Source organism: Hyaena hyaena, unplaced genomic scaffold (genome assembly GCF_003009895.1).
Source record: "Hyaena hyaena isolate Hyena2069 unplaced genomic scaffold, ASM300989v1 scaffold_616, whole genome shotgun sequence".
NCBI lineage: Eukaryota > Metazoa > Chordata > Mammalia > Carnivora > Hyaenidae > Hyaena > Hyaena hyaena.
In genome coordinates this window covers 972,778-998,792 of record NW_024081247.1, presented here as the reverse complement: position 1 = coordinate 998,792, position 26,015 = coordinate 972,778, and the positions used below count along the sequence as shown (strand labels likewise).

General features: G+C 35.5%; 1 protein-coding gene across 1 annotated transcript in view; it reads right to left on the bottom strand.

Annotated features, from left to right (window-relative positions):
• The window catches only part of ASXL3 (ASXL transcriptional regulator 3), a 185,969-nt gene that overhangs the window by 113,621 nt on the left and 46,333 nt on the right, over positions 1 to 26,015 (bottom strand). Inside the window, exons 3-4 of the mRNA XM_039257384.1 lie at positions 3,506 to 3,614; positions 2,144 to 2,252 (exon numbers count right to left, since the gene is read on the bottom strand). Of these exons, the coding sequence (XP_039113315.1) occupies positions 2,144 to 2,252; positions 3,506 to 3,614 (218 nt within the window). The remainder of the gene's footprint in view (positions 1 to 2,143; positions 2,253 to 3,505; positions 3,615 to 26,015) is intronic.

Sequence of the window (26,015 nt, the reverse complement as noted above, 5' to 3'; positions counted from 1 at the left end):
TGCAGATTTTCTATCTAAGTTAAAGATAATGCTAATTCTTCTACCTTCTCACACTCACACTGGGGGTTATCTCCAACTTCTTTTTTATTTCAGAACCATACTAATTTTAGTAGCTCCTGTTGGATCTAGCTCCATGTATATCCTGAATCCAATCTTTTCAGCATATCCACTGCTACTCTTTTTATTCAAACACCATCACCTCTTACTAGATCACAGAAAGAGCTTTCTAACTGGTTTCCAGTTTTGTCCTTGTTCCCCTATATATATTTTTTTGTAATTAGTGCTCCTGCTATACTTTAGCTTCTGCTAAAATATATATGATGTCATTGTCTCTCTGGCTCAAAACTCTACAAGATTTTGAACATCTCCCTCAAAGCAAAAGGAAAGATCAAGACACTATAATATCTGGCCCCATAACTTCTCTAACTTCATGTCTTTATCATCCTCTCCCTTGCTCACCCTGGCCTCCAACCACACGAGGCTCCTGATGTTTTTGCAACATACCAGGAACTCTCCTGCTTCAAGGCTTTTATAATCGCTGCTTCTTCACCTAGAACTCTTTGCCCTTAAATACCTGCTCCCTTATTCCCCTCAGATATTTCTCAAATATACCCCTTTCTCTGACTATTATCTCATTGCTTTTTTCCCCTATCACTTTTTTGGCACTGAAGAAGCTATACATTTTATATATTTATTTTGCTTAATGTCTCTCTACCAATCTAAGATCCAAGAGTGGTCTCTTTTTGTTCCTGTTTTTACTGCTGTAACTGCAGTGTTGAAAACAATACAGAGCACATAGAAGCTCAATAGTTAGAGAGAGAAAGAGAGAGAGAGAGAGAATGAGAATGAACACAAGTGTTCACTGAAGCCGGTAGTGCAACAAAAAGGATACCCCAATAAGATTCCCCTTCATCTTTCTGAAGGAGAATAGTTTGCTCTACTTAGCAGCCCTTCCAGAAAGCCAGAAATTGTTGTGTATCTCTGCCTTGTTCTCTCTGTAACCATAAGGCCCTGTCAAAATTCACAGTACTACCACAACAATGGTGTGTGGTTGAGTTTTCAAAAGGTGTAAGAATAGGGACCTCAAATTCAGCGAGAGTTGGCTTTAAAAAAAAAAAAGTCCACAAAGCTAACTTCAGCCCTTTTACTAAGAATCTGTGCTTCCTACTTTAATTCACAACCTCTGTTGCAGATCAGATAGGCACTGAGGCAAAATCAGTCTCTTGGGGACTATCAGAAAGCATACCAGCTTACACGGCAGGAGTGTCCAGTCAGAATACAAAGGGACTCCTATGGCCATTAATAAAATGAATGGCTTTGGGCTATTACTGAAACACGATATTTCTGCAAGGATCCTTTAAGATTTGTTTGTTTAAAGATAATTTACTGATTTCTATGAGTCCACCAACAGAGGCTTTAATGACACAGTCTTCCTCCCGAATCATGATCTGGGTCCACTTTGTGGGACTAGTGCGTAGGGTAGGAAAAAGTACAGCAGCATTTGTGGAACAAAGATTTGCTTAAACTCCTGCACAGGAATTATATACACTAATGGAATCCTAATGCACATGTCCTGAGAAAGATAAAAATGAATTAATATGGGCAGAATTCAAAGGCAGAAAATGCTCCCTTAGAATTCTGGAAGGTCGCTCACTTTTCAAAAGTGTTTCACAAGAACATAACTTATTTGGCCCTTATTTCATTGTAAGGAATATTAACACTGGGCTTAATTTATTAAGGACAAACAAAGCTATCATAAAACTACTTGTGATCACAGGAAAAAGAAACACAGTCAGAGACAAAACATTAGCATTCTCTCTCTCACATAAGAATAAAACCACTGGATATACCCAGCAACACTCTCACCTTACAGGACAAATATACTAATAGCACTTGAGAATATTATCCAGAAATGTCCATGCTTTAAAAAATAAATAGAACAAAAAGCAAATAAATGCATACTTTTCTTAGGTGATAATCATCTGAATCAAAATTACTTGCTTGATGATGACTCTAAGTAGGTGGTAAAAACTTAGAGAAGAAATTGTGTCTATAACGGTCAGTAATTAAATCAGTGAATTACTGGAATTCTATATAACTTCTAACAGAATAAGGCTTATATCTTGAAGTTCATCACACTTACCTCCATTTCCTTCTCCACTGGCATTGGCCTCTGCCATTTCTGTGCCATCCAGTTCAGACTCACAGCCTAAATCCAACGTTCCATCAGCTGGGCATGACGACCCCTCTTTCTATATTATTTTGAAAAAAAAATGATGATTTATGGAGATGTACTGGCAATTGAAAACATTTAAAATACTTTCAGAGTCCTCAAGTATTACCACTGTTACTTATGACTTGGAATTTCAACAGATTTACTTCTTAATGTAAAATCACTCCTTCAAAAACAAACCAAAAAAAAACTGGGAAAAGCACATTGCCCCAGATGATTTTTTTTAGATAACCTTTTAAAATTTATACAAAAGTGACATATGTTGTTTCCTTTTTTTTCAATTCTATGTTCTTCCTTATATTAGAAAATGGTTTAACAACTTGGAATTTCACCAGTACGTTAAATACCCAGGTAGCTACAAAAGGCAACTGAAATAATACAAGTCTTTCTGATTAACCGGTGTTATTTTCTGAAACACACACAGTGATGAGGGCCTAATGCTTAACAGCTGAGAAAGAACCCCTGCTTCTTTGCCATGTATAACTTTTAGCATTAAAAACTGTCTTCTCAAAGGAAATTAATGACCTTTAAATGTAATCCATTATTTATTAAAACAGTGACTTATTTTTAAAATATAAGAAAAATGCACTGATTTATTGTTCAAGTTACACAACCATTGGTAGGCCATCAGCTTTTATCCTCCGGAATTTTGTTATCTTAGATAGCATTTCTCATTCTAATTGGGAAGGAGATTACACTGAAATAATCAAGACTCATTATCTGAGTCTTTTTATGTCATTTTTATGCCATTTCTCTATTCTTCTCACGAAACAAGTATGCATTATTTAAAACTCCCTTGATATCACTGCTGTTTTAAAACTGAATGATTATTTTAAATCATCAACTTTTCAAGAAGGAGGGATAAACTTATTTTATAAAAGACAGAAAGGCACACAGGTGTTAAGCCTGTATATCAACTGATGGTCGTTAAGTCAAATAGTTTAAGGCAACTGTGAGCATCCTAAGCTCTTGGCTGATGAGTTGTGGCACTCCTCCATGTAAATTTTTAAAAATCAAGAATTTTAAGGAAGCCACAACTATTTTCCGTGACCATATGTTAGACTGAAACCACAGATATGCTTTCCTTGAAGAAACATGTCATTGTTTATTCTTAATATGAAATCACTTTTAAGACATCTGAAAACATTTAAAAGGCACAGGGGTCATTTTTCTACCCTTCACCCAAATCTAATTTTGTTTACCTTCACATGTCTGAAAACATGCATGATACACAGTAATAACAGACACAATATGCAGAACAATCCAACTTACTTTGAGAGCATAGAGGCCTGACTTTCCAGGGATTTTGAAGAATGTTCCATCCCCTATTCGAGTGTTAGTGTGAAGCATTGCATTCAGACAGGCTAATGGAGAAGTTCCACTAGAAAATAAAAATGTGCAAAAATGAAGCAGTCTGAGATGCAGTTTCTGTGGCAAAACTGTTCTCAGTCTCTCTCTCTCTCTCTCTCAAAAAAAAAAAAAAGACCATCTCACATGCCTTTTTAAAATATCCTCCCAACCCCGAAAACATCTACATTACAATAACAGGCCAGTCCAGTTTTGCCAAAGTTAATCAGATGCATCTGTCTTATAGGCTTCAGGCAAAAAGTCTCCTGAATTGAAATTATGCTTTTATTCATAAAGCAACCAACACTCTATTTCAAAGAAACCAAAGCCCAAACGTTTATGTGCCGTTATTTTACAAATAATACCATGAAGCCTCAGTTTTTAAATATTACAGACAACTTGATGGTTGCACTTGAATGATCAAATAAACCAAGTTCAAGGACAGCTCCATCCTATAGGTTGAAAAGCAACAAAAGAATAATAAGAAACCAGGGAAGAACTGATTTGAAATTACAAGTATTTAAGTTACTCACAGGACTGCATTTCTCACACAGCCAAATAAAAATGTATATCTGGGTTTATACCTCTGATACAGCTTCTACAATGACATCCGTTGCTCAGCTTTGTCAATTAAAAAAAACTACGTGTTTGGGAATTCTACCCAGTTAATAATTATATTCTGTAGTAAAGATGCAAGTGATTGAATTATGAAGACAGATTTTTTAAAGAAATCAAGCAGAATTAAACTAATAATTAAATATATCAACGCACATATGAACAAACAATGAAACGTATTCATTATACTTAGAGGTTTGTGAAATGTGTACGTATGTATTTTCTGGAGACTTTAGAACTTCTGTTTTTTATTTGCAAACTAATATTTTTGCAAACTAGAAGTTAGAGCTAGCATTATTACTTTCATTTACTAATGTTTCCACATTTATTTTACTTCCTAATACACTAAAAGATCAATATTTGTTTGAACCAGTATTGATTAGAAGCCCTACTCCATCCCATTTGTGTCATAGGGGTTCTGGGTATTTAATCCAAAATATTCTCAGATAAGAGAACCTCTAGGATATTAAGGTTTTAAAGTTTTAATTTCTATGACAGGAACATAATTTTATGTTAATAAATTTAAAGTTTCTAAAAACAAAGATTATGCAATCTCTTTCCTACTATGAAAACTCACCAAAAACTAAAAGGCCAAATTTGCCAAGTTGCCACAGCATGTATGTGTATGTATATATGTGTATATATTGCATATATTATATATGTTGTACACACTACATATATTGCATATATACACATCATGGTCATAAAGGTTTATGAGAATTACAGTAAGAACAACACTATTATTTTAGGAAGCAGCTTCTCTATGCCAACATGTCAGTATGATCCTATTGGATATGATAGGAAGCAAGATCTCTAACATAAATTTGTTCATAGAACAATGCAGTGATAACACTGTGTAATTCTACTGTGTGCGTTTATGTAATATCTTTCCTTGTGAAGCTTCTCCAAGTCTATAGACCTCATTTCATTATTTTTCCTCACAATAGATTTTTTGCTCCTATCTCAAGTGGGCCAGGCATACCTTATACAATAAAATGTATTCATCTCTCCCAGAAAAATCTTCGTTCATGAACATATTCCAGATAAATAATGCCGTACATGTTATACTGAACACTCCAAAATACCTATTTTTGTCATTTTCTCTTCAGATAAAAACACAGACAAATTGAAGCTGGGATATTATTATGCCAGATTTGTGGAGTTTTAATTTAGTGAAACTGTCAGAAACACAGACTTTCTGTAGGGACTTGGCAAGAAAGCGTTAACACTACAAGTAAAATAGGATCCAATACATAGAAATGAAAAAAAATGTAGACTTTTAAAAATATAACAATAAAATTGTCCACCTAACATCAAACCTCACACATTCTTCTTGCTTTTTCCTAAAGGCCTAACACAGATTTAGAATATGAAAGAATAATACAAATTTAAAGACAAAAAGTGCTACACAAATGCAATTTAACATCACTATAATTTACATTTTAAGGTGCAGTAAATGAAAAGATAATTGTAGAAGATAAATTCACTATTAAGTAGCAGTTTAATGCTATGCTTGCTGCAAATGTAAGTGATAAGCACCCAGATTCATATAAATAATAAGCTCTGTGGAGCATGAATATATTATTAAATTATACTGTTTATTAATTCCATGAACTAAAGATTTACTATGGAAATATTTAAAAATATGTACTTGACAATCACATGACAGTATGTCACCAAGTCTCAATGACTACCATCATTCTCCCAAATCATTCCCAAAATAAACATACGAAATCTGTTTTATTTCAAAAGTAAATAACATTTACATTTTAGAAGAATTAAAAAATATTTTGCAATGAAATGCAAATTTTTCAACTCAAATCACTGACTGATTAGTCACTTAGTTGTTAAGCATATCACCTGCATTTCTTTACAGAAAAAAACCTAATTATATGGTCTATTTTATTTAAAAATAATAACACATTAGCATCAGCTGTTTCATCCAGTGCAGAATAGACAAAGGGAAATGAATTTTTAAAAAATTCATCATACCATTTATTTATTTATTGCTATTAGCCTCAACAACCCCATACAGTCTAGAAAATTTGGATTGCTTTCCCTGAAAAAAATGAATGTCTTAACCAACTATTATCAACTAGTAGTAAATAAGTGTCTCACTTATATATTTTTGTTATTTCCGTATTCAAAAAAATAAACCTAGCAAGCATGCTTTGGCCTGCTTTCAGGAAAATATATTTATATTCATACATATTTAAATATATTTATATATGTTTATGTATGAATATATGTTACAATGATTTACCGTGTGTATGAAAGAACATAAGGCAAATATATGTTAAAAGTGTATTCTCAGATAGCAAGAACACCTTCTATGTAGCATTTCATATTTATAATTAATAAAAAAATACACATTACATTCACAGTTAAGGCAAGGGTTAATTACCTCAGTTGGAATCTTAAAAGTTAAAAATTCTATAATAAAATATGCATGTGTATATATGTAGATCTGAAATAACAAAACATCAACATTTTAACAACAACAAAAAAAACACCTCTGAACTTTCAAAGGTTACTTACTTTCTAAAAAGATGAGTTGGAAGAATCACAATATCCCGAATTATAAAAGGAAAACCATGAAAAAAGAAAGAAAAGAAAGTTAGTTTTCCAACTTAAAATGCAATTCTGCATCTTACCATTTCAATAAACAGGGCAATATACAAGAAACAAACCAAACTTATAGTTTTGTTTGCCAAAGGTGGAGGAAAAAACTGGGGAGCTGGGGTAAAATGTGACTCGTACTTTCTTCCCTAATGCCTCCACAACATTTTCATTCTATCCACAATGCACATGTATTTCTATATCATAAATATAATTAGAAATAAACAAGAAGGACAATATTTGTATCCAATTCTTTTCTTCTGCCATTCCCTTTAATAGGACCCTTTCCTATACACCTGCCAGGGTAGATATACAACTTATTCTACTTGTTTGTTTTTCTCCCTAGACTGTAGGGTTGTGGAACCCTTCTGGTTTGTTTTCATTTCCCACAACCCCTGAAGCAGAACAGGGGTGGAATTTGGAGGCAGGGGAGCAGGCATAATTTAAACTGTCTAGACATCAAAGAACCCCCAGAGATGCTTTGCAGAGCCCTGGTGCTGTGTGAGCTACAGAAAAATCATTGCTTTATCACATCAAATTGCTGACAGAACACATAAAATTTCACTAATAGTGCAAACTTAGTGAAGGGAATGGATGCCCCATTTTAATAATTTTAAAAACTACCAAAAAAAAAAAAAACCCACGCAGAGAATACAATTGGGAGAATATTTATGGATATGACAAAGAAAATATCAAAATTGTGGTTCTCCATTTCTTTACATATAAAATAATAATGCTATACAATATTTAAGTAACCCAACTGTTAAGCTACTTTATTTTACTAAGTATCTCTTAAAAATTTCAGATGAAAGCTATTGCCAAAAAACATTTGTAATCTGATTTTTCAAATATGGGAGCATCAAAAAATTAATCTTGAACCACATAAGTCTAAAAACTCAACAAATTCAAGCAGCTGTTAACAGCATTTATTGTGTTATTAACAGTTATGTGCTAAGTGTTATTAATATAAATTAATAGAAACAATTATATGTTCTCTCTCCTTTCAAAAAAATTAATAATTGGGGCACCTAGGTGGCTCAGTTGGTTGAGGGTCCAACTTCAGCTCAGGTCATGATCTCACGGTTCCTGGGTTCGAACTCTATGTGGGGCCCTGTGCTGACAGCTCAGAGCCTGGAGCCTCTTTCAGATTCTGTGTCTCCCCCTCTCTCTGCCCCTCCCCTGCTCATGCTTCCTCTCTTGCTCCCTCTCTCTCTTTCAGAAATAAATAAAACACTAAAAAAAATTTTTTTAATTCATAATAGCTCCTTACAAATACTTCCAGTATTGATGGCTTAAAGAAAATACCTTAACTGTAAAGGATACATTTTAAGAGGAAACCATGTGGGGGCTCTGGGGTGCAAGTACTACTTTAGCTCTTGAAACAGGATCTTTGTGCTCACAATGTGAAAATTAAATTGTTTACTTAGAATTTATGCATCTAACTATAGTTATATTTCACAAAAATATTTTAAAATGTTAAAAAAAGAACAGTTCATTTTTGGAAGCGACTATTTATTTACATCTTCAATGGGCAAGTCATTATGAGGGGTGAAGAATAAACAGTAAGGGTGGATGACTCCTTAAAACACAGAGGAACACTGTACATCTGATAAATCAGTAAGCTAGATGATTAAAAAAAAAAAATCCTAGAAAGTCAAGACCAAACTAACTTATTACTCTTGAGAACAATTACCACCAATCTGAAACTCTTGAAAACAAAAACTTAAAAGCTATAAAAAAAAAAAAACAACTTAAAAGCTATATCATTACCTAAATAATCCCAGCACATAAACTGTTAGCCAAAAAATGACCTAAAGCAACCTTGAAATTTGGTTTTGAAGACAGAAACAAGTGTTCCAAACTCTACAGTGCCTCTAAGATCAGTAATGAACATTTTTAATCAGCACAGACATATGAGAAATAAGAGTCTTAAAAATATAAACACAAATAGGAATAACCAGTTAACTTAAGAGATGGGTCATAAAAGGAAGATATTTTGCCTATTTCCAGGTGAAGAATATCCACATGATTCTAAAAATTCAACACACCTCTATGGTAAAATTAAAAATGTAGCAGGGGTACTCATGAGGTAGATATATTGAGGAATGAAATAATCACCAAGTGACATATGTCATGCAATTCTCAAATGTAGAGAAATAATTTCCACACCTAAACACATGTCTCTCATTGGTCTGAACAATATAAAAAGACAGTCTTCTTAAAATATAAACAGGAATTTGAACTCAACCTTTCATTCACTTTAGAGACCTTACCAAGCTACCACCAGGTAGACTTCGGTGGTTCATACAACCACATTCATTAAAGTGCCTTTTGTTTTAGGAGGCAGGGATCCCAAAACATTAATTCAGGGCCAGAAGTAAGCCTAGTATTATTTTAAAATAGTATCTATAAGGAAAAAAATAGGCCTCTCCAAGTGTCAATTAAAGCCCATAATCCAAATTATCATTTTTAAAGGCGTCCAACTCAAATCTGACATGAGGCATCTATAAATCCAGACACTGAGAAACAACACAGCACACTGTAGCTGGATATTGGCAACGGTCTCTCCCCCATCATGTTACCACTACTATAGGAAGAGAGGCAACAGAGCACAATGAGTAAGCCTGTGGCTTCTGGAGCCTGTCAGCTTGAGTTCAACAGAGGCTGGACCATTTACTAGCTCTGTGATTTCAGACTTGACCACTCTGGGTCTCAGTTTCCTCAACTACAGAATGTCGATAATAGAAGTCCCTATTTCGTAAGGGATTATTCTGAAGAAGCAATGAGTTACACCATGTAAACCATTTAGAAACGTATCTGGCAAATTGTAAATGTTCAAAAATTGTGAATTATGTGATTATGAATACTACTCTTCCTCAAAGAGACCAACATCAAGAGATATAAAAGATGGCAAGTGGAAAGAATTTAAATAGTTGCTAACCTGTCTAAAGAATTGGTTCGGGTTAAGATTTTGTCCAATTTCACTTTCATTTCATTAGCAAAAATAAGTGAAGACAGGGAGTGCATATACGCCAAGTCCACAGCCTTTCACATGTGAATAATTGTGAAAATAAGATATTCAGTAAAGGTAGCAGGAAAAGAACAATAATAAATATCTGTTATTACAGTTACCATTTACCAAGCATTTCTAATGTAACTGGGCCTTCACAACTATTATCTATATTCCTTGTAGCCACCATGAGAGGTAAGCATGATTTTCAGTTTTGCAGATATAACTGAGGCTGAGATGTGAAGAATCTTACTGCAGTCAAATAACAACTAAGTGATACAGCTGAAATCCAAATTCTATTCTGATTCCAAAGCCCATGCTTTTTCCACTCCCCCACATACTTCTCCCCACAGTTGCCTCCTCCACTTAATTAATCTTGGATACTAAAAAAGAATATTTAGCACTTGAAGGAAACACACAAAGAAAAGACAGATGCTGGAAAATGGTAAATGTGGTTGGCTTCATCTTCACTCAATGCCACCTATAGCAATGACGCCCTCTGGGTAGATTCCATTATTCTAAGAACTAGGCTGCAGAAGATGACATTGCCGTTCATCTTCCTCAGGTAATGCTACCTCTGAAAACTAAAGCAGAAAAAGCTTGGAGAGAGTATGGTAGAGAATTCAGGTCCGAAACGGAGATGACTCTTTGTAGAACTGGATCATTAAAGAATAACACAATGCATTAATTGAATAAACATTTATTGAACACATTATATATGTCAAGTTAATCTTGAAATAAATTTGTACTCTGACAGTGCTTTACACATAAGAGAAATACAGGATGAGCTCAGCTGAATTCCCTGAATACATACAAAGTGACAAGGGATTTAGGAGAAAGGAGCCTTGAGGCATGTGGCACGACAGGAGGAAAATCATTTCAAATTTAAATGTTATCCTTAGTTTATTCAAGAAGATGACTGAGATGGGATCCTACGCCAATTTCTTATGTCACCAACTCTAATGCAGAGGCAACCAACCCAGGGCCACTGCTGGCTCTTCAGGACTTTATACTATTGCTCCGTTACCACCATCTCAAAGATAATATTTTCAGTTAGGCCAAAAAATACATCTTCCAAAACAAAATGGTGAATTTCACACATGAAAAAGCAGACATTACTTATATTGGGTATGATAAACTAGTTTCATATAATGATGTGAATTTCTCTACTCGTACTCCTCCTCCTTTCCCAACTCGTTAGCAATGGCTTAATACTACAGTATTTCTAAATGTGTTCTATAGGATATTAGTCCCAAATGATGCCCCCAGCGAACTGTCATGAATTTTGGAGAAGCAGCATGCTGTATGCTTTGTAAACTCACCAAAACACATTATTATATACTAAAGTCTGTGAAAAAAATATCTTCCTTACCTCAAGAAACCTCCCTAACTCAGTGTTTCCTAAGCATAAGCGATAAAAAAAAAAAAAAAAAAAATCCTTCCCACCATAATATTTAGCAACTTACCCTATTATAGTATGCCAAGAAATACACTTGGGAAAATGCTATACTATATTTATGGCTAGAATCATTAGAAAAAACTTCCTAGCAGTTGTAACTCCTAGGAATGTTTAATTTTATTAGCCGAATGCTTACAATCTTATTTTAAAGGTATATAAAACATCTGTTACTATGTGGAAAAAAACAATGCACTGTGATGAGTTTGTAAAAACTGTGTACATTTGTAAAATTGAAAAACATATCCAGGAACTTTAAATAACACTGAAAAACATAACTGAAAATACTACATATTTGCAATATTACCCAACACAGAATCATCTTCCTCATCCTCCCACTAGAGATCTTCCTGATCTTTTATTTCTCTCACTATCCTCCTCCACATCACCCAGAACGGAAGCATTTCTCAGATCCTTCACATTGTTGTGCCTCAACAAAATTCACCTCTCAATTTCCCTTTACACTTCCCCACACCCTAATTCACTGAAACGGTGTCTGACTGCATCACAGGTGGAAGTTCTATAGCCCCCAACTCTGCCTTCAACGTCTCCCTGCTCCAATGCAGCCTACCCACTGGGGCCAGAGCGATGTTCCTATTTAACAAACAAACAAAAACACTGCTTAGATTCCTCAGGCCAGGATATACACTGGATTTTATTTATTTATTTTTAAAATTAGTGGTTTCAGAAGCACAAACTCCCAGGCTGAAATCACAGTCCTCCCTACGGTGTGCTTGGCACCAACCTCATCTTCTCCACCTCCCAGATTACTCTCAGACCAATCTCCTATAATCTGATCCAACTCAGTAAATCATGTGCCTCCACGGTTTCCCATATCTGTTTTGGTTCCCATGAAACCCTCTGCCTAGAACCGCATCCCATTCCTTGCTCCATTTATCACTCAAAATAAATAAAACTTTCAGGAGTGCCTGGGTGGCTGCATCATTTGAGCATCTTACTCTTGATTTCGGCTCAGATCATGATCCCAGGGTCATGGATACAGCCCTGGGTTGAGCTCTGTGCTAACCATGGAACCTTCTTGGGATTCTCTCTCTCTCTCCCTCCCTCCCTCCCTCCCTCCCTCTTTCTCTCTCTCTCTCCCCCCCTCTCTTTTTCACTTTCTCTCTCTTCTTTGCCCCTCTTTCTAGCTCATGTTCTCTCTATAATAAAAAAATAATAATAAATAAAAATAAAACCTTTAACTACCACCTGTATGGTGACACCTTTTATGATCCCAGGGCATTCCTGTATTACAGTCTCAACACTTTGAATATCTCATGGCTTCTCATGCATCAAAACTTTTCAACCTCTAACTTTCCTGCCCTTACTACTTAGAAGTTTGGGAACTCCATAGGGGACAGGCATATATTTATCTTTGTAGTATCCAACAAGTATTACCAATGCACTCAAAACATGTTTGTTGAGATGGTCACTGCTTAAAGGTTGCTACAATCATCCATTTGTGGACATAAAGCATCTGTCAAACACCCTACACTCCACTTAGGCCACACTTGGTCATCTTATACATGCATACCATGCATTCCTTTCTCTTAGGAACTCTCCCCACTTCAGTAATGTGATTCCAGGCTAGTTTTCAGTGGAACAGTCCTGATGGTCAAATGGTGGAATTTTGGGGAACTGATATAGAAGTAAAGAGAAAAGAGTATACATTATTTTCCATAGAAATACAAGCTGTAAAAGTACAAAAAAGATTAGCTGGTGTCTACCTCTGCCTCCACAAGGACAGCCTGCCAAGAATAAACAAAAGAAAAGCAGAGCAAAACATGGAATGAAAAGAGTGGGAAAAGGTGGTACCACTTCAACTCCTGCATTATCTAGATCAACCCATCGTATCCAAGTCAAGTAAGCCAGAAACTCCTCTTCCTCCTTCCCCTTCCTCCTCCTTCCTCCTCCTCCTTCTTCTTTGGAGCTTGTCTAATAGGCTATAAATTGATCACATTTTTCTAGGCCTCAATTTTCTCACCTGTAAAATGATGAGTTGAAAATAGGTATGCTTTAAAACTCTGCTAATCCCTTTCTGGCTAAGGTTTTAAGGACAATTCATAATGGTTTGACTACTGGCTTACTATTCATTCCAGCCATGCTGTCCGCCTGCTCTCTTCACCTTCAGTGCCCTCCATTCTCCTCTCTTCCTATCCATTTGTCAAGGTCCTCTCGTCTTCATGTCCTAAAAACCTCTAGTCACCTCTCCAGTCCAAGATCATCACTGAATTTCCACAGGCTTTACAGCCAGTCCCATGATGGCAGCCATTTAGTTCTGTGCATCTATCTAACTGACCACACTGCCTGATGGCAACCAGCTCCTTTCAATGGCAACCAACTTCCTTAGGGTTTTCTGTGTTCCCCCTCACAGGGCCTTGCCAGGCTTGGACACTCATGAAACATTCAGGGGCTGTTGATAAAGTAACATTTCACAATTTACAGAGTAGAACAAAATTTAAAGCTTGGCAATACCAAGTACTGGTTGAAAATGTCCAGAAATAGAAACTATGAAATACCCTAGTGAGAATATAAATTGACACAACCAATTTGGAAAGACATCTGGCAATATCTAGTGAAAAACAAAACAAAACATAAGTATGCATGCTCTACAGATCAGCAATTCCACTTTTTGGTATAGGTCCTAGAAAAACCCATGCACATTCACAAAGAGACATTATTTGTTTTAAAAGGGAAAAAATGTCAACAAACTGAATATTCATCAATGGATTACAGCTATAGACATACATATACTTTTATCAAAATATTCATAGTAAAACTATAAAATTCTGAGTTACAATAGTATACAGCAAATCTATGACACCGATTGTCTCTGAGATAAGAAGGGAATCAAAGAAGCTCCAGCTTTTTCTGCTAGACTTAATTCAATAGCAATCCGAAGCAACTATGACAACATCTCCACAACTGTGAACTCCAGCCATTGGTTGTTGGCCTGTGGTATTTTATTGTATTTTCAACATTTTCAAAAGGGAAAATCACTTATGATTTTGTTCTTCTACCTGAAATTTGGCTTCTCTCTAAATCTATCAGATTCTTCCCTTGTATCCGCTTACATTATTGTTTAAAAACTTTTATGCAAGCAAATAAATACATGGACATTATATGGTAAGTGCAAAGGTACATTATCACACAGAATTAAAAGTAACGAGTTCCTCTTGGGGCGCCTGGCTGGCTCTGTTGGTACAGTATGTGACTTGTGATCTCAGGGTTGTAGGTTCGAGCCCCATGCTGGGTGTAGAGATTACTTTAAAAAAATAAAATCTTTAAAAGTAGTGAGTCCCTCCCCAAATCCCCCAACTGCACCTCCTACTTAGAAGTAATGACTATTAAGGGTCTATCATGTTTTTTCCAGAGCTTTACCTATTTGCATTCATATATGCCTGTATTCACACATTTTAAATTTATTTCTGGTATTTTAAAATTTATTTTCGATACAAATGAAAGTAGTCAGTGCATACTGGTAGGTACATGCTTTTTTACTTCATAACACAACCAGGAGATTTTTCTCACAGAATATTTTTTTGCTCCATGGGGCGCCTGGGTGGCTTAGTCGGTTAAGCGTCCGACTTTCGCTTAGGTCATGATCTCGCGGTTCGTGGGTTCGAGCCCCGCGTCGGGCTCTGTGCTGACTGCCAGCTCAGAGCCTGGAGCCTGTTTCAGTCTGTGACTCCCTCTCTCTCTGACCCTCCCCTGCTCATGCTGTCTCTCTCTCTCTCTCCTAGAAATAAATAAAACATAAAAAAAAAAAAATTAAAAAAAAAATATTTTTTTGCTCCTAACACTGTATAGATCATTGAATATTCTTACTATTCATATAGTACTTTTCATACCACAGAGAGTAGGCATATCATAAATTTTTAAAGTATTTCCTTATTTAATATTTAGTTTATATCTAATTTTACCCATTAAAATAGTGCTGCACTAAATAATCCAGTATTTACTTCTTTATATATATGAGCTATAGATGGAGTTCTTGTGTCGCCAACCTCCAAAATTTGTATGTTGAAACCTAGTATCCAAAGTAACTGCACGTGGAGGTGGGGGCCTCTAGGAGGTCAGTAGGTCATGAGAATGGAGCCTTCATGAATGGGACTTGTGTCCTTATGAAAGAGACTCTCGAGAGTTTTCTCTCCCCTTCCCACATAAGGACTCAATGTGAAGTGGGATGTCCAGTGGGCCAGAAAGCAGGCCCTCTCCAGACTCCACATCTGCAGACACCCTGTTCTTAGACTCTGCTGCAGTCTCCAGAACTGAGAGAATCAAATTTCTGTTGTTTATAAGCCACCCAGTCTACAGTATTCTGTTAAAGCAGCCCAAACAGACTGAGGAAATATGTACAGCTATTTCTCTAGAACAGATTCCGGAAAGAATTTTTAGATTTAAAGGATGATTTTAAAATTTTGATAGCTGCTTCCAAATTACCTTCTGTTGAGAGTAACTATTTTCCTCACCCTAGTAAATGGTGGACAGTATTAACCCTTACATTTTTGTTAATCTATCCAAAATGGAAGTGAAGGGGTCATTCCAAGTAGAATGAGCAGCATGAAGGCGGCACAGATGGACAGAACTGAATGCGATGCACAGAAACATGATTATTTATTTGGTATTTCCAGAGAGTGAATGGGAGAGAGTAGGGTTGGGATCAGCTTCCAGAGGGAAGACATATGCACCATGCTAGGCACATGATGTTGATACCACAGTTTAAATCCCATGGCTAAGAGCTTAGACTTCATGAGAGACATGATAAAGAGCCCCAGAGGATTTTAAGGAGGGAAATGCCCTTGCCCCTCTGTTAGCATGAGGACAGATCTAGAATGAGACATGCCTAGAGACAGATCAAATAGAAGCCTCAGTACTGCAGGGAAGATGACATGAATGTCACCAGAGCAAGGATGGTGGCGCAGAGAAGAGATAAAGAGTCAAGAAATGCATGAGAAGAAATACAGTGTGAGGAGGGATCAGTAAGACATAAACACTAACTAGATATGTGAATTAAGGCAGGAGAAGGAATTTGGGATTGCTTTAGCAACTGGGGAGAAACTGGTATAATTAGTTAAGACAGTTAATATAGAAAAGATTGGTTTGGGAAAGAAACTATGATAAATTTAGTGTGGACTTACTAATTTAAAGGTATGCGTCCAAACTCAGATACATACATGCATCACAGAGTTAATGCTGGGGTTAGAGATAAACACTGGGGAACCATCAGCATAGAGGTGGTATTTAAAAAGGTGAAAATTGATAGGCACAGATGCAGAGTAATAAAAAAAAAGAAAAAAAATGACTGACTTGAGATTATTATATTCCAACAGTCAGAAAACTACATGAGAAAATATTTCTGAGATGACAAAAAGGAAAAAAAAGAATCTTATGAAGGGTTTTATTATAATAATGAAGTATAACTCTAACCTCAGGGCACGATGATTTTAGAAGTCAGAATAAATCTCTGTATTCACAGGTAGAAATAACTTATAAATAGGAAATTACCTAGAGGATCTCACCAGCAGGCATCTTTCTTTTAAATATAGTTTTTCTTTTAAAAGGTAATAGAAGAACATTACTAAATTATGTCAATGGATGAAAAGATGAAAAAAATCACTCAAAATCTCCTTAAAACAACTCTGAGCATTTTATAAATTTTGTTTTAGCCTATTTTACTGGTGTACTTCTATTTTAAAGTTATAATTTACCTAAGTATTGAATTACAGTATTTCATTTTATATTATACACTTTCTATACTATAAAACCATCGTAAATATATGAACTAGTTAAATATATTCTATCAACTTGTTTCAAGTCCATGTTTTTCAATCTGGCTATATCTCAGAATTTTTAGGGCAATTCTTTTAATGCAAATCTTGAAACAACTTCAAACTGATTATTAAGTAAAAATCTCCGGGTGGTGCCCAGGTATTCAGCATTTTCTTATATCTTTCCAAATGATTCTAATTTACAGCCCAGTTTGAGAACGACTATGATATCACTGGAAAGCATTTAAATTATTTCCTTTGCAACTGAGATAGCATTAATATGAGTTTCTCAGCACAAATTTTTCTTCTTATATTAAAAAGTATTTTAAGATAGGCTTGCAGAAGTGGCATTATTAATTCGGGGTGTGTAAGCTATGCACTGATCTTTTGCAAATAATGCCAACTGGCTTTTCAAATGAGTTATTTTAGTTTACACTCTCACCAGTAATATATAGCAGGGAACATTCAGAGTCAGGGTGAAGTGTGTGGACTGATTAACTTATTAGGTAAATGAAGAAACAATCTCCAGTGGCTACTTTACCTTGCATTTCTGTGATTATTAGCAAGATCAAATGCTTATCCACATACTTGTATATTCCTTGGTTTTTTACCCTGGAGTTCTTTTGTTCATATCCTTTTACCACGATGCTCTAAGGTCATGATTTTTTTTTTCGTAAATGTTTTAAGAATCTCTTTATATCATATCTTCAGCACATGAACTGAAAATATTTTCCCCACCATCACTTAATATTTTTGATATGCAGCACATAAAAATTTCTGTAGTCAGTTATGTCCATCTTCTTTTCCTTTGCACTTTGTTTCACAGATTTTAACTGTGAAAAGTCACTTCCCTATCAAAGGTGGATTCACATAGGATCTGAATTTTTCTAATTTTCCTCCCAATTGTTAGGACCTTTCATTGGCAGATTTTCAATCACGTGTGTATCTTCCTCAATATAAAACACAACCAATGCATTACACGTTCAATAAACATTTATTACTTTTCATGGCTTTCTATGGCTCAGAAAGAAGGGCAGGGTTTTCTGGCTCATATCTGATTCATGCTCCTACTCCTTTTCTGCAGAAGAATCCGGTACTACTCATGGGAAATTCCTTGATCAGCAGAATGTCAAAAGAATTCAGCTCAGAATTTTGCTGGCTATGGGGAAATTTTTACCTTTAAATGTTTGATAAAGGAAATGTCTAAAATTAACTACACCCACCACTACTGTTAAGACTGCCATTCACACCACAGGACAAATGTCAGCTTAACTCAGTTGTGGTCTCTCCTCCCCTCTCCTCCTTTTCCTCTTTCTTTTGTCCACTTATATTCTCAAGACAATTTGTTTAGTAGCAGTTATCTGTTTTAATTAGAGGTATTACCATAGGAAGATATTTAGTAAACATAGCTATCTGCTATAAAATATAAGTTTTACGAAATTCAAGTATCATAGTTACTTGGAAGGGCATGAAATACATCCACAGAATTCATATCGAATTATAAAGTAAAAACAAACTTTACAAAGGGCCTAACTTCTAGGCAAGATCTCTTATGGAAACAATATGCTTTGAAGGAAGAGTAAATACAAAGGCCAGTGAAGTTAAGCATCCTTCCCTTCCCCAGACTTAATTTTGACACTTAAAAATACATCTAAGAGTCTGGAAGTACGCCTAAAAGAAATTTAATACACCTAGTTCTTTAATTTCACCTTCAGGAAGATATAATTCATGAGAGGCATAAGTCGGGAGGAAGGATTGCAGAAATGCTTATGTTTCCTGTAAGCCATATTAATACTCTTCCATATAGAAAAATGAAAAAAAAAATCAATCCAATACGATAAAGTTAAGAATGCCTAAGATCAACGCAAATGTAAAAAGAGAATAAACAATACTGTTTCAGGCTAACGGTTTTGGAAAAGTATAAAATTATACACACATATCTATTAATAAATTCCAAAAGTAATGCTACTAATATGCTATATATGCGTTACCTCTGTTTTACAGAAATAAACATTTTCCTTAGGAAAAAAATGCGCATTTTGAAGACCCATGGGGAGAAATGTATCTTTAGACAAAGAAGATTTCCTGTACATTATTTTACAGCAATATCAATGTTCCAGCCAGGCACACAGAGACCCTCCAGACAACAACGCCAGTGACAAAAAGGGAGAAAAATATGTAAATGTAATAGGAGTGGAAAGGAAGAGAATTGGTAAGGCACAGTAATTCAAGAAAAAATACTTTCAATCTGGAGCCCTATTTAATCAACTAACTAAATGGTAACTGATTAAGCAGTTGCTAGAATTATAGAGAACTATCTAGGTTTATGTAACAATAAAGGAAATAGTCATCTGCCTTCCTTCATTTTTCAATGTTTCAAAAAACAAAACTTGAGATATCATGGCTTCTGGCCATTTGGCAAACATCTTAAGTAAGCACAACTCCAACCCACTCATTTAACCTGAATTAATATTCCTGAGGTTTTATATAGCCATTTAAAGCTTTCAGGAAATAGTTCCTCGATGCACCTGCCACCTAATTCCATGAAATCAATATTTCACTAAAGCTAAGTCAGGAAATCTTAAGGTGCTGAATTCAATTATGACTGTTACTTCATGAGCCGATAGTAGATAAAACATATCATTGAAATTGAAAGTCATTACAGTTAAAGAGCTTTACCTCCTTTGGTGGGGGGGGTGTTTTATTAGGTACCATTAACATAATTAATAATAGTATATCACGTTAGGATAACAATTGCAACTTTAATATATGATACAGTACATCCCTATTGCCAATTGACAGATTATAAGCCCAGGGACAACATTCTCTCTGGCTGTGCCTGAACTAAATCTATTGTGATGTGGCAAGAAGCTGACTGTCAATATGAAAAGGAAAACTGATAATATTGATTCATACTTCATTCAAAGATGAAAACAAATACTTACTGAAACCCAGATATATTACTATTTAACGAGAAAACAAAATTCACATCTTTAGTCATAAGCACATTATACATAAAAGGCAATGGTAAGTTGGAGTTCCACATAGAAAAGTTTTGTAGATGCATTTAAAAAAAAAAAAAGCTTTTATAAACAGTAAACACCTAGAATTGGTCTGTAAGTGCTGTCTCTTTTCAGATAATTACTAACTACCTGACTGGCCTCCTTATAACATTCTGGGATCCAATGTGGGGTATTCCTACTTCATTTTCAAAACAAAACAGAGAATGAACAAATGTCCAAACAGATAAAATCTAAAGTTCTAAACCTATTTATCCCTTAAGTGGCAAACCTTTGATGATCCTAAAATGGTTCATTTTGTCACCTGGCTTGTTAACTGAGCTTCAAGGAAACTAGAAATTTTCAAAACAATCATGATGCTAGTAGTATATTCCTATCTTTCATTTCCTCCTTGGTTTGTTCATGCCTCCTGTTAGGCATTCTTTTTCTTCGTTTTGTTTTCCTTTTGGCACCCCCACACCCCACTTCAAGTCTAACATTTGCCTGTGGCTTAACAGTTTACTGTGATGGAAAGAATGAGCTTTGGAATCAGCAAGACCCAGACACAAATACAGATCTTCCACCTATAACTGTGTAAAGTGAGGCAAAAATACCTAACTTCTCTAGCATCAATTTCCTCATCTGTAAAATGAAGAAACAGCACCTACTTCTCAATGTTACTGTGTAGATTAACTGAACTGCTTGGCTCAGTGCCTGACACTGATCAGTTACTGCATAAATGTTAGTTTTCCTGTCCTTTTGCCAAAATGACATTCAACAGACAGTTCTAATGATATTTACAGACACATACATCTGTGTTTCTTCTTTTCAGTATTTTTTTTTTACCTGTATTCTACTATTAGGCCTAATAAACTTCCTCCATGTTCAACACTCAGCAAGCTTTTCATTGCCCTAAAAGAAAATAACTGAAGTAATATTTCATAAATAAATAATAGCTAAGAAAAGGCACCAAGTTTCTAAAGAACATGCTCAAAAATTGAAGAAACTCTAGCATATTCTCTGTAAAAACTTTAAATGCCTAGGCAGTGTAAGGAGGAAGAGAGACAGTATTTGTGCTGCAAAACTCCTTAAAAGAAGTACAACCCAATTGGATTCTTAGTAAAATAGGGTTAGAATAATGAAGTTATCTCAGTGAAGATAAAGCAAAACATTTGCTGGGAAATATCAGCCATCACCCTCAAGAATATTTATTAATGTAGTCAGGCTACTTCGCTTAAAAGAGCCCTAAGGAAAAGGGTGAACAAGCAGACTACAGCTTCAGCAAGAAAGATCATGGAGATGCAGTCAATGTTCACAGGAAAGAAGGCTCAGATATATAATGAAAAGGAAAATAAAACATTTCTATCTAACATTGCAGTAGGATTTGCATGTATAGATAAATTGGTAGTCAAAATATGGCCACAGTTTACACAAACTGTAACTCAGAGGAATTAGAAAGCACACCGGGGCCTCCCGAATTTTCCCTTTCCAACAAGTCACACTTCTCAGTTTCAATTCTAGTCTGCACCATCACACTGACAAAACAGAAATAACGTATGTGAGCGACATCCATCAGGGAATCACCCTCATAACCTTCCACACAGTCATTCAAATCACACTGCCTGGCCTTCCAGCGTCCAGTTGTCTTCTCAAACCCACTCAACATAAACAGGGGAATGAGTAACAACTACGCGGTTCCACAGAGGAAGACCTTCAATGTCCATTTTCACCCGTCACTAGCTGGTACCTACCCGGAAGGAATGAACGGAACCACTCCAATGCAATCCCAGCCACTCTTGCTAGTTCAAGCATTCGGTTCAGCATCACCTCATGACCAACACGAAAGCAGCTGAGGCTCTAATATAATCATCATGGAAAGTTGTCCCAAATCCTTCATTCGAGGAAGATCCTTCATACACACCAACGCTGTCTCCAAGCCATGCCGGGGTCTGAAACCAGACTGGAAAATATTATATATGTGTATATATAGTATAACTCCCACAAACCACTCTTCTACTATGTCATATTTATTTACAGCTGCTTAATCCATCCTATATATATAAATATATGTGTGTATATATATATATATATATATATATTGCCTTCTCAAGGTGAAATATGAACATTCAAGGAAAGATCCTTTTCATAGTAGAAGGTAAACTGACAGCAAATGAAGACCTGGTGCTGCCTGGGAAGGTAGTTGAGGTGGTCCCAAATGGAATATACTCTGTCCTGAAGGGAAGAGAGAAAACACAATATTGGTTTCCAAGGCTAATCTTCTAGGCTTGGTATATAGGATCAAACTATTCTGGTGTTTAAAAAACAACAAAACAAAACAAAAAACCTTGGCTTTTCTGGAGATGAGAAAGTAATGCCAGATTGACTCTTGACACTGTTTCATATTACCAAACATGTGCCTTCTTTCTCCTGAATCCCACTGTGTGGACATCACTTTCATAATTCTGGCTACCATTGCCTTGACTGCATTATCAAAATCTCTACTGATCAAGGAACCATCTACTTGCTCATCATGCAGAGAGGACCAGAAAACTTTCAATGAATATCAACTTCAAATGGTAGGAATAATAACAAAATCAATGGAGCCCCAAGAGCTATTATACGTTAAAGAGCAAGAACCAACCAACTCATTTAAAATATCAATTCCCCCTCTAACTTCTTAATGAATAGGCTTTTAAGAAACAAAGAGATAGATATTATATAGAGTTTTCAAAACTAAATCAGAGAATTCACTGTTTTTATCTTCTCCAGACCTTTATTACAATATTAAAAACTATATTTCCTTTTGGTATCCCTCAATCGAACTAATGCTGAGAACTAAAACTTTCAATTCCAACACAAAATCTTACTAAGTTTCTCTATTTCCAGAATGTGTCTAGAATAAAATTAAATGGGTTAAATCACTGCAGCATTATTTTCTATGTACTTACCCTCAATTATTATTTGCACTAAGCAAATGGCTATCTGACTGCTTGTCATATATAACTGTATTTAAAATTAATAAAATTCTGCCTTCTAATCTCCATTTCACTTGCTCTACTGGCCAGACTAATCCCATCCTTGTCAGCTACATTCAGTCTATACTAAAATGAAAAATCTTAGTAATGCCCGTCCAGTGCACTGCCTCCTCTACCCACTCAATGTTTACTTTGGTTCCCAAGCCAACTATTCCATAGACATCAAATATCCAGAAACCTTTTACAGGTTTGGATCTGAGGTTTATATCAAACATAATACTCATTATGTTTTTTTCTGGACACTCTCCACTAATTTCACTGCATCCCATAAAAAGTGACATAGCTCTCATAAGGAAAATGCAAAACCTAAATGGATCACCTTGGCAAAGGACTTGCAAAATACCATACCAAAAGGGAGACAAGTTGGTTGACAGCTCAAATTTATAGTCCACTTGGTGCTTAGCAATATACTATGCTTCTCCTCCTAAAATGTTCAGTCCTCTGGTTCCACATATCAGCCCTCTGTTGTATATAACTTGAGGGTCTGACCAAGTGCAATAAGTATAAGTCTTCTCAAACCATCCCTTATACAGATGTCAGTTGAAGATGTGTATAAGTAACATATGTTGTATCAAATAAACATCTGCTGAAATATGTACTATGATGGAGAAACTATACAGGCTATACAAACATGAGTGAGATAGGTCACTAGCTATCTTGCAATTCATAGTTTAGATGGGAGACAGATATATAAACAACTGTGGTAAAGATACATTTAAAACCTCCCTTTAAATACAAAAGAAAGAACCATATTTCTGCCTGGGAATCATGGAGAAAGTTTCCCAGAGGAGATGACAATTTGCATCTGAAATGATAAGCAGGTAGCAGGGTAGCAGTAATGGCAATAATCAAGAGAAGCTAAGGTATTAGCATGCATGTAATTTAGTAGAATCTTGGAAATCAGATCACTACTCAAAAGTAAAATATATTCTGTCCTATATTTAGTGTAATAGACAGCCAAACTATTTCCGTGTAATGGAAAACTCCTAGTATACTATGAACATTTAATAAATATTAAACAAAACTGTGAGAAACTTAATGACAGAAGCACACAAATAATTACATAGACTTTTTATAAAATTCATCATTTCCTACATGTTTAAATGGAGACCTCCTCAAAGATAGCAAAGTGGATTTTTCATTAAAGTCTATTCTCCAAAATTTCATTTTGTGTATTTGAAGCTTCATAATCACCAAATTTGGATGATAATCCAAAAACACAGGACTCTCAGGCACATCCTTCCCCTCCAAACATACCAATTAGATGATTAGGAGGAGGTACTTTCAAGACACTACGTGTTAAAAGAGAGAAGTCTGGAATGTGGGAAGGCAGAGGAAATACCATATTGATATCATTCATTCAAAAGGCTAAAGTGGCCCAAATATGAAAGCTAACTAGAGAAATACAGATTCTCAGTTATATATAGGACCTCCCCAAGAGCACATCATTTAACTAAAAATTATTTACTTGTTAGTATGTTGTAAAATGGGACAATCCCTGCCTAGAGTTCCAACATTGGTCATTCGTAGATATATTAAAAACGACTCAGGATCTGCTTAATCAAGTAACAATGGCTTTCAATCTTATCATTGAATTGGAGTTAAGAACATAAACTAAATTCCCGTTTCTAACTTCTCATGGTATTTTAGATAAAAATTTAGGTACTAAATAACATTACACACTTCTTTTTGAAACAACTTTTTGGCACCAGTGTGCCAAAATATTGCTGTGAAATACCTTAGAATACGAATTTGACTTGAAACCCATTTAATCTTGATTAATTTCTCTAAATTATAAATAAGGCAGCAAACAGTAAAATCTCATTAATCAAATATATCTTAAAATTGACAGCATATTTTCCAAATTATATTATTTTCATAATAATCTTGAGATTCAGATAAAGAGTTATAATTTTCTCCCATTTTACTGATTAAAAAAAGACTGAATGACTTATCCAGGATAACACATTATGTTAGAAGCAGAAATAGAGAATTAAAATTTCTATTCACTCAATCAGAAAATATCATGAGGCTATTATATGAAGGGCACCATGGGGAAGAGACAAATCAATGAGACATGAACCGTACCATTAAGGAAATTGCAGTCTTATTATAACAAGAGAAAATCTGAGCAAGTTTATTAGATGCTACAACAAAGGGACATATATATTATGTTATAAAGGAATAGGGAGGATAAAATAATGAATTAGAGCCAGAATTAAAGAATTCTTTACTGAGAAAGTGGTATAGGAAATTGGAATTGGGCTTTGGAGGTAGGGGGTGGAGGAAAAGCAATGGTGAAGGTCATTGTGGGCTGAGCAGAGACTTGAAAATATATGGAATTGGGGCGCCTGGGTGGCTTAGTCGGTTAAGCGTCCAACTTTCGCTTAGGTCATGATCTCGCGGTTCGTGGGTTCGAGCCCCGCGTCAGGCTCTGTGCTAACTGCCAGCTCAGAGCCTGGAGCCTGTTTCAGAGTCTGTGTCTCCCTCTCTCTCTGACCCTTCCCTGCTCACGCTGTCTCTCTCTCTCTCTCTCCTAGAAATAAATAAAAATATTAAAAAAAAAAAAGAAAATATATGGAATGTTTGCATAAAGTCAGGTATAGATAATTATTTTTTCAAATGTCAAAAATGATACTACATATTTAACCTAAGTCAAGCCCAAGAATTAGATTTAATTTAAAAACAGATATAACAGAAGTTGGTAGTTGTTCCTCAATAACTAACTACCTTTCCCTATAGTTAAAGCTCTTACATTTTAGCTAGGAACACGCTTCTTTCAACAGACTATATTCTCCAGCTGCCCATTCAGCTACGTGCAATGCTGTATTTGGCCAATGGGCAAGAGGAAAACTGATGCACTCAACTTTCAGAAGATATCAATAAAGCGACTACATGTGTCCCTTCTTCTAGCTCCTTCTTGGAAAACA